The sequence below is a fragment of the Sebastes fasciatus genome, chromosome 3, assembly GCF_043250625.1.
Source record: "Sebastes fasciatus isolate fSebFas1 chromosome 3, fSebFas1.pri, whole genome shotgun sequence".
In the NCBI taxonomy this organism is placed as follows: domain Eukaryota; kingdom Metazoa; phylum Chordata; class Actinopteri; order Perciformes; family Sebastidae; genus Sebastes; species Sebastes fasciatus.
In genome coordinates this window covers 26,987,727-26,997,536 of record NC_133797.1, presented here as the reverse complement: position 1 = coordinate 26,997,536, position 9,810 = coordinate 26,987,727, and the positions used below count along the sequence as shown (strand labels likewise).

Genomic DNA, 9,810 nt, shown 5'->3' with positions numbered 1-9,810 from the left:
GTGCTTTTAGTGTTTGTGATTCCTATTTTATCTCTATTTGTGTCTCTGTCTGCAACTCTGCTGACCGTCTTGACCAGGTCTCCCTTGGAAAAGAGGTTCTTAATCTCAATGGGACTAACCTGCACTGTAAACAATTGCTGTTAATTAACAGCAGAATTTCAACAGTATTTACCTGTTTTTTTTAAATACAGCACTTTACTGTTAATAAATAAGAAATCTGTTAAATTACACTCCATTGACCGTTTTTCAACATAACTATAATGTTTTCCTACAATACAGCCCTTAACTGCTAATCAACCGTTATGTAACAGTTTCATGCAGTATTTTTTGCATTATGGGAAGAATCCTCCTGAACTGCACATGTGAAGTTGGATCAGCTCTTTCTTCATCCATCTCCATCTTACTTGTTATTTGGTGAGTAGCAGTTTTATTTAATTCATAAGTTGGTGCAAAGTCTCATCACATCAGTGATGTTTGTAGTTTGTTTGCATTACTGAATGTGTGTCATGATAGAAGGATTCAGCAGCTAGCTAGCAGCTAGCTAGAATTTCACACACAAAGACAAGGCTAATTTTAATTTCTACATGCATATAGTTAATGTGTGGACACATGTTTTTTGCCAGTTAATTCATGAAGCATAATGCTATCTTTAAAGTGTAAACCTTTACACCTCTACACCTCTATGGATGTCACTTCAACAGTTGAACTAACATTAAGACTTAAGCACACAATGGTTTTGGGTGGCTATACAGCAGTGTAGATTCAAGATTCAGGCAAAGTTATTTTCAAAATAATAGTTGGATCAGCAAGGGACTGTTTGTAACTTCTTACACGTATAAATCATTGCGGGTCTTTGTCCATTGCGCGCTCGCGTGTGGCTAAACTGTCTCAGACTCCAACACAAACTACACGGAAGCACCAAAACTGCAAAGTTATATCTAGTGAAGCCCGTCTGTTAAAAAGTGTTGGCCGCGGTCGGGGTTCGCGGTCCGCGGTCAGAGGCCGCGGTCGGAGACCGTAGCTTTGGTCGCCAGGGCCGGAGTCTCTGCTGTACTCTGCTCCTCTGCCTGCGCGCACTCTACACACTGTAGAAGAGTCCCTTTAAGTGCTGAAAAATATTTGTTTTTGCTGTAATATACTGCTTCTTCAAATTTGTGTAAGTGTGTGTTAATTACATTGGCATGAGTCTTCTTGATGACATGTTGATAGCACGGTAAAGGCCATTGTAAAGTAAAGGCCATAATAAACCCACAGCAGAAGCTGTGGGTTTATTAGTTGAACTATTGTTGTTTGTTATTGTATTTTTTGGATAATTTCAATCGGACTGTTAAGTTGTGTTTAGGTTGATTTTTGACATGTTTCTCTGACATTACAGATGCACTGGACTATTTTACCGCTGCCGTACCGATCATAGTAAGTACTTGCCTATTCATTATATGACACAATTCATAAGTTAATTTTTCAGACATCTCTAACACTGAAATAGGTAACTGTCAGGTGAACTGGCAAAGGAGCAGTTTTCTTTCTTGCTTTGCAGTCTTATAACTGTAGCTTACTGTTTGCTTGCAGTGATGTTTTCTTGTCAGATCTGTGGACATCAGTCTAGCACCTCAGTGGCCTATGTGAGACATATGAAAATTCACAGCAACATACCCAATTTAGTACTGCAGTGTTGTATGCCTAATTGCAAAAGGACCTTTCGAAAATGTGCTGGTCTGAAAGCACATATGTACAGAAATCATAAGGGATGTGTGATTGAGTCCGGAGTGAGTGTGTCAGTGGACCTGACATGCCATGTTGACTTCTGCAGTGCCAAATGTGATTCCTTGACTGAGTTTTATTCTCACCTTAAAGGGCACATCAAAGAAGGACGAGCAGTTGCATGTCCTTTTAATCAATGTGAGAAGACATTTACTGTGGTATCTACATTTACTAGTCATTTGTCCAGAACACATAAAAAAACTCCAGAGGGGAATCTAATTGAGTCAATCATTGCCCCAGCAGGTGTAAGTGGAACTAGTGGCACTCATAATAATGGTGATTTGCTGTGTGACATGCAGCTTGATGACGCTGACAATACTGAGCATTTGGAGGTTAGCCCTGAAAATATTGAGGATGCATTGTTTTTGAGGAATCTCTCTCTCTTTTATCTGAAACTACAAGCAAAGTTGCTGCTTCCATCCTCCACTATTCAGACAATTATTGAAGATTTGCAGTCAGTACATGACATCAGCCAGTCACAGTTACTTTTTAAACTGAATGAGAAGTTGTGTATGCTTGGGATTCCAGAAGATGCCATAAAGACTGTTATTAATGACCTGAAAGCAGAAGATCTTTTCCGAACTCACAATACCAACACACTGAAAACAGATCAACGTAGAAAGACGGTATTCAAAAACCAATTTAATTATGTTGAACCAGTGCCTATATGTCTGGGACAAAATGAAGCTGGCAAAGAGTGCTTTGCACAATATGTCTTTTCAAGTGCAAGTCTGTAAGTGAACAATACAATCAAGCACACACCCGTGCCAAACGTAAGGATGTTTTCCAAGATGTGTGGGATGGGGAAAACGTTACTGAGATCTCACTCCAAACAGAGGGGTCTTCTTTAGGCTTGATCCTTTTTCAGGATGCTTTCGAAGTTGCAAACCCACTTGGTTCAGGAAAAAAGAAACACAAAATACTTGCTGTGTATCTCACGTTGGCAGATTATATGCACCAGTGGCGGCTGGTGACTCAAAACATTGGTGGAGGACAGGAGGAAAACCAACTCATGGCGTCATGTTATTTTACACTAAATGGCTACTTATCTCTACTTTCTTTCATTATTAAACAAAAGAACGTAATTCACATTAACAAAAGAGTCGGGGATATATCACACTAAACAAAAATATTACAGTCTTAATAGCCTTTTTCTTAGTCAAATTAGAAAGTGGTTTCACATATTGCTCAACATCCTTCAACAAAATAAGATATTTATTGTTAAATTTATATTTATGAATAAAAGATTAAAAGAAAACATATCAAATTTATTATGAGAAAATATTGTTGTTTTTTTTTGTTGAAGAAACCAAACACCACATTTCCCCATAATAATGTCTTTAAAGATATGATCAATGATAAATCTGCAAAGGTCTTTATGTCTTTTTTAATTGTTTTTATTTCTGCATATATGTAGTGATTGAGAGGGTAATATTTATGAATAATTTTGAAGGACTCTTCCTAAGCCTTATTCACTATTAGGTATTTACAGTGGCGGCTGGTGGAAATCTAACTGAAGTAAACTTTGATGTCATCATGATTTAAGGAAAAAAAAAAAAACATGCAAAAACCTAGAACACATTTAAATCTTACTTTCTTTATTATTGTTATTTCTTTTCTTGGTTTTGTTTTGGTTTTGAATGTTGAGGTTGATTTCTCTAAGTGTACTTGATGGGTTTGTCTGTAAGCTCATCTACTTAAAAGTTGGTTTATAGACTGTTGTAATTACAAACAGTGGATTGCATATATGAAAACAGCCTTGAAAAAAAGGAAAAAATAAAGTATAAAAAAAAAAATCTTACTTTCATTTTATTTATTTATTTATTTATTTCATTCCATTTATTTAAAGCTCTACGGTGGTATTCAACTGCGGATGGTGATGTATGGATTATTATGATGACAAATAAAAACGCGCACTATAAAGCACGGGAAACATTGTGACCATCAGATCTTCAACATGTCAGGATGAATTAATTAATTTAAAAATAGTAATTTTCTGTTCTTTGCAGCATGTTTGAGCTTTTGTTTTCATATGTGAAACTCTGCACGTAACAGACGATACGTTTTCTCTGAGGAAAACTCTATGGATTCCCAGACTGTCTGTGCGTCATGACGGGGAGAGATCCAGATGTGCTTACAGGATGAAAGTATTGTCTTGTGACTGATTGTCTCAGCCTCTAACGCCTCACCTAACGGATTCTTTCTGTTCTCACAACGTGCCCAAAAAACAACACAGGTGCGCCAAAGGAGCCACGAAATGACATAAAGTGTGTTTGTTACTCCCGACGCTTTGAGCAGGAAAACGCTCCACACAGAGAAGGATGCTTCTGAGGACTGACTGGATGAACATCTACTGTATCTTAAACATGACCCAACATTGTCAGCCTATACCAGGGGTCTCCAAGCAACCTGCAGCTCCGGAGCCACATGGGGCTCTTTAGCCCCTCTCCAGTGGCTCTCTGTGGACTTATAAACATATTAGTGGAAATGAATAACTGTTTTTGGTTCACATTTTCAATTTTATTCATCATTGTTGTAGGTCTATGGTACGACGGTACGACGGAGTTTTAGGGCCACATTGAGGAAAAAAAAATAATCTGAGATTTCGAGAATAAAGTCATAATATTATGAGAATAAAGTCGTAATATTACGAGAATAAAATCATAGGTTTACAAGAAAAAAAAGTCGTAGTATTATGAGAATAAAGTCATAATATTATGAGAATAAAGTCATAGGTTTACAAGAAAAAAAAGTCGTAGTATTATGAGAATAAAGTCACAATATAAAGTAGTAAATTTCCGTGTTATTTTCTTTTTTTTCTCTAAAATTATGATTTTATTCTCATAACATTACGACTTTTTTCTCATTATATTCTGACTTTATTCTGTAAATCTCAGATGTTTTTTCCCTCAATGTGGCCCTAATACTCCGTAGTACATTTGCACTTTGGCCCTCACTGCATTAGACTTATATACTATAAACTTAGACTATAAACTGTGCTACCTTCATCACAATGATCAAATGTTTTGTGGCACCAGACAGATTTTTTTTTTATTATTGTTGCCTAAAATGGCTCTTTTTATAGTAAAGGTTGCTGGCCTAAATAAAGCACAAAAAAGTAGCCTAAGTGGTAATAAGTCTTTACATTTTAAAGTTTATGGCATGCAAGCCTGTCCTATATTCACATCGGGTGAAATTTATCTTGATTTAATTTGATCTTGAAGAATATATCCCACAACCTAAAAAAAAAAAAAAATTCATAAAAAAGAAATTACAGATAAATAAATAATGAAGGTGGTTGGATTCACATTAACTAAATTAATGCAACTTTTCAAATGTTTTGTCAGTCTTTCAGTCGCCATTATGTGTCTATCTCAGATAGAACACAGCTAGTGTCTTTTTAAAAAAAAAAACATGCTATGGCTCAAGCAGATGCGCATAGAATGTTATGATGCAGCGTCATGATATTCTATGCGCATGCGTGGAACGGCGCATGAATGTCATGACCTCATGTCACGATCACAGCCACTGGAATGTTATGACGTCACAGCAGATCAAAGGAAGAGTGTGTTCAGGAACAAACCATAGCTAGACAAACCAGGGATTCTCATATTATTTTAAGATTTAGCAACCTGCGATTTGAAGAGTTTTGAGAACAACCGCGATGTCTCAAAATTATTTACACAACGCTATGCGCCGCGCAGGGATGGAGAAATCACATCTCGTCCGTGTGTCAAAGACTGAACAATTACAACGGAGTGAGGAACTCATCTGGGATAAAGATGAGGAAATACAGAAGCTGACCTGTGCTGGAGAAGAGTTGAGTCAAGCACTGCGTGATCTTCTGAAAAAGGAAGTCTCTCTGAGTGAGCAGAACAGGAACGCCACCAATGAGCTGGCTCGACTTGAGTCTCTGACAGCAAAACAAAATGAGGAGACGAGAAACCTGAAGACAGCTGTTCAGGATCTCCAGTCCCAAATGGAGCTGGCTAACGAACAAATCTTCCAAATGGACGAGCACAAAGCCATCCAAACCAGGAAAATTGCTTATTATCAGGAACAGTTAGAAGAATGTTACATCCTAAACACCGATTTGAAGCAATCACTCTATGATCTTAAACACCAGCAAGAGGAGGAGATACTAGCTGGCGTTGATCTTCAGCACCAGGTAAGAGAAGGTCAGGAACTCATCAGGGATAAAGATGAGGAAATACAGAATCTGACCTGTGCTGGAAAAGAGATGAGTCAAGTACTGCATGATCTTCGGACAAAGGAAGTCTCTCTGAGTGAGCAGAACAGGAACGCCACCAATGAGGTGTCTCAACTTGAGTCTCTGAATGAGAATCTGCGGAAACAAGTTCAAGAACTGCAGAAAAACGGGAAAATCACAGCTGATGAGAACCAGAGCCTTATCGCGAAGGTGGCTCGCATTGAATCACTGAGACAAGCAGAGACTGAAGAATTACAACGGAGTGAGGAACTCATCAGGGATAAAGGCGAGGAAATACAGAATCTGACCTGTGCTGGAAAAAAGATGAGTCAAGCACTGCATGATCTTCTGAAAAAGGAAGTCTCTCTGAGTGAGCAGAACAGGAACGCCACCAATGAGCTGGCTCGACTTGAGTCTCTGACAGCAAAACAAAATGAGGAGACGAGAAACCTGAAGACAGCTGTTCAGGATCTCCAGTCCCAAATGGAGCTGGCTAACGAACAAATCTTCCAAATGGACGAGCACAAAGCAATCCAAATCGGGAAAATTGCTTATTATCAGGAACAGTTAGAAGAATGTTACATCCTAACAACCGATTTGAAGCAATCAGTCCGTGATCTTAAACACCAGCAAGAGGCGAGGCAAGAGGAGGAGATACTAGCTGGCGTTGATCTTCAGCACCAGGTAAGAGAAGGTCAGGAACTCATCAGGGATAAAGATGAGGAAATACAGAATCTGACCTGTGCTGGAGAAGAGATGAGTCAAGCACTGCATGATCTTCAGAAAAAGGAAGTCTCTCTGAGTGAGCAGAACAGGAATGCCACCAATGAGGTGTCTCAACTTGAGTCTCTGAATGAGAATCTGCGGAAACAAGTTCAAGAACTGCAGAAAAACGGGAAAATCACAGCTGATGAGAACCAGAGCCTTATCGCGAAGGTGGCTCGCATTGAATCACTGAGACAAGCAGAGACTGAACATCTGTTGGCAGCAGTCCGTGATCTTCAGCACCAGGTAAGAGAAAGTCAGGAACTCATCAGGGATAAAGATGAGGAAATACAGAATCTGACCTGTGCTGGAAAAGAGATGAGTCAAGTACTGCGTGATCTTCGGACAAAGGAAGTCTCTCTGAGTGAGCAGAACAGGAACGCCACCAATGAGGTGTCTCAACTTGAGTCTCTGAATGAGAATCTGCGGAAACAAGTTCAAAAACTGCAGAAAAACGGGAAAATCACAGCTGATGAGAACCAGAGCCTTATCGCGAAGGTGGCTCGCATTGAATCACTGAGACAAGCAGAGACTGAACAATTACAACGGAGTGAGGAACTCATCAGGGATAAAGATGAGGAAATACAGAATCTGACCTGTGCTGGAGAAGAGTTGAGTCAAGTACTGCGTGATCTTCGGACAAAGGAAGTCTCTCTGAGTGAGCAGAACAGGAACGCCACCAATGAGGTGTCTCAACTTGAGTCTCTGAATGAGAATCTGCGGAAACAAGTTCAAGAACTGCAGAAAAACGGGAAAATCACAGCTGATGAGAACCAGAGCCTTATCGCGAAGGTGGCTCGCATTGAATCACTGAGACAAGCAGAGACTGAACATCTGTTGGCAGCAGTCCGTGATCTTCAGCACCAGGTAAGAGAAAGTCAGGAACTCATCAGGGATAAAGATGAGGAAATACAGAATCTGACCTGTGCTGGAAAAGAGATGAGTCAAGTACTGCGGGATCTTTGGACAAAGGAAGTCTCTCTGAGTGAGCAGAACAGGAACGCCACCAATGAGGTGTCTCAACTTGAGTCTCTGAATGAGAATCTGCGGAAACAAGTTCAAAAACTGCAGAAAAACGGGAAAATCACAGCTGATGAGAACCAGAGCCTTATCGCGAAGGTGGCTCGCATTGAATCACTGAGACAAGCAGAGACTGAACATCTGTTGGCAGCAGTCCGTGATCTTCAGCACCAGGTAAGAGAAAGTCAGGAACTCATCTGGGATAAAGATGAGGAAATACAGAATCTGACCTGTGCTGGAAAAGAGATGAGTCAAGTACTGCGTGATCTTCGGACAAAGGAAGTCTCTCTGAGTGAGCAGAACAGGAACGCCACCAATGAGGTGTCTCAACTTGAGTCTCTGAATGAGAATCTGCGGAAACAAGTTCAAAAACTGCAGAAAAACGGGAAAATCACAGCTGATGAGAACCAGAGCCTTATCGCGAAGGTGGCTCGCATTGAATCACTGAGACAAGCAGAGACTGAACAATTACAACGGAGTGAGGAACTCATCAGGGATAAAGGCGAGGAAATACAGAATCTGACCTGTGCTGGAAAAAAGATGAGTCAAGTACTGCGTGATCTTCAGAAAAAGGAAGTCTCTCTGAGTGACCAGTACATGAGGGCCATCGATGAGCTGGCTCGACTTGAGTCTTTGACAGCAAAACAAAATGAGGAGATGGGAAACCTGAAGACAGCTGTTCAGGATCTCCAGTCCCAAGTGGAGCTGGCTAATGATCAAATCTGCCAAATGGACGAGCACAAAGCCATCCAAACCAGGAAAATTGCTTATTATCAGGAACAGTTAGAAGAATGTTACATCCTAACAACCGATTTGAAGCAATCAGTCCGTGATCTTAAACACCAGCAAGAGGCGAGGCAAGAGGAGGAGATAGTAGCTGGCGTTGGGCAGCAGAGAGATGAGAACTTCTCTGAGACGACATCTGGGTATCAGAGCGATGAGAGCCTCCCAGAGTCTCCAGCTTCTGTGTCTCGGACCAGAAGTTTCTTGTGCCGTTCTGCTAAATGTCTGCTGAAAGTAGGTCTCCCGCTTGCCATCACCGCTGTGGGTGTAGGCCTAGGGTGTAACTACCTGATGGACTATACCTACTGCCAGCTACTGCCCTACGCCAACAACTTTGAAATACCTTTTTAATGTAAACTACAATCCCTACAAACTACAACTCCACTTTAAATCCTAACAACAAAGTAATTTATAAATATAGATTATGAATGTGATAAACATAATTTATATTTATAAATGAATGGGCACGGTGGAGCAGTGGTGAGCACTGTCTGTGGGGCCTTTCTGTGTAGAGTTTGCATGTTCTCTCTGTGTCTGCATGGGGGTTTTCTCCGGTTGCTCCGGTTTCCTCCCAAAGTCCAAAGACATGCAGCCTATAGGTGTGAGTGTGAATCATGACCTCTCACCTGACGTGAGCTGTGAAGGCTCCTAGTGGGTGAGAGGTACGGGCAGCTGTTGTTCAGGAGGTAGAGAGGGTCGTCTGCTAATCGTGAAGATTAGTAGTTCGGTCCCCGGCTCCTCCAGTCCGCAGGTTGAAGTGTCCTTGGGCAAGATACTGATCCCAAAATTGCTCCCGAAGGCTGTGCCATCGGTGTGTGAATGAGCTTTTTGTGTGAATGTTTAAAAAAATTCAATTAAATAAATAAATAAATAATTAATAACAACAAGAATTTGGAAGGGAAATTGAATCTGTAAAATGAAAAAGACATTAGATAAGAACACTTGAGTACCATAATAATGACAAAATTGAAAAACGAAATACAAAATGAACACTTCACTTACAAACAAACATGCAATACATTTATGTTGCACACACACATTATGTAAAATATTACTGCACACTCAAGGGGAACCTCCACCAATCCTGCACTGGCATCACTTGTAGTCGAACCATATTCACTGGTAACATCTAATTGTTCAACAGCGATGAAAGCGTGGAGACATTGTGGAGCACAATGTAGAACAAGTAAAAATACAGGAACACATAAAACACATAAAATGAGGTCGATCTCCCCCTGACTCAAGATAAATGTGCAGGTGCAGTAACTGTC

The 9,810-nt window shown here is 40.3% G+C and overlaps 1 protein-coding gene across 1 annotated transcript; it reads left to right on the top strand.

Moving 5' to 3' along the window:
* The first annotated feature begins 5,452 nt into the window (after nucleotides 1–5,452).
* On the top strand, nucleotides 5,453–9,423 carry LOC141762764 (uncharacterized). Its single transcript, XM_074626818.1, has one exon. It carries the CDS (start codon nucleotides 5,453–5,455, stop codon nucleotides 8,888–8,890), a length of 3,438 nt encoding a protein of 1,145 aa, XP_074482919.1. The 3' UTR covers nucleotides 8,891–9,423.
* Nucleotides 9,424–9,810: the final 387 nt, after the last annotated feature.

What these genes read in the sequence shown, in the direction of transcription:
- LOC141762764 (XM_074626818.1), top strand. Translation starts at nt 5,453, where the DNA reads ATGCGCCGCGCAGGGATGGAGAAATCACATCTCGTCCGTGTGTCAAAG.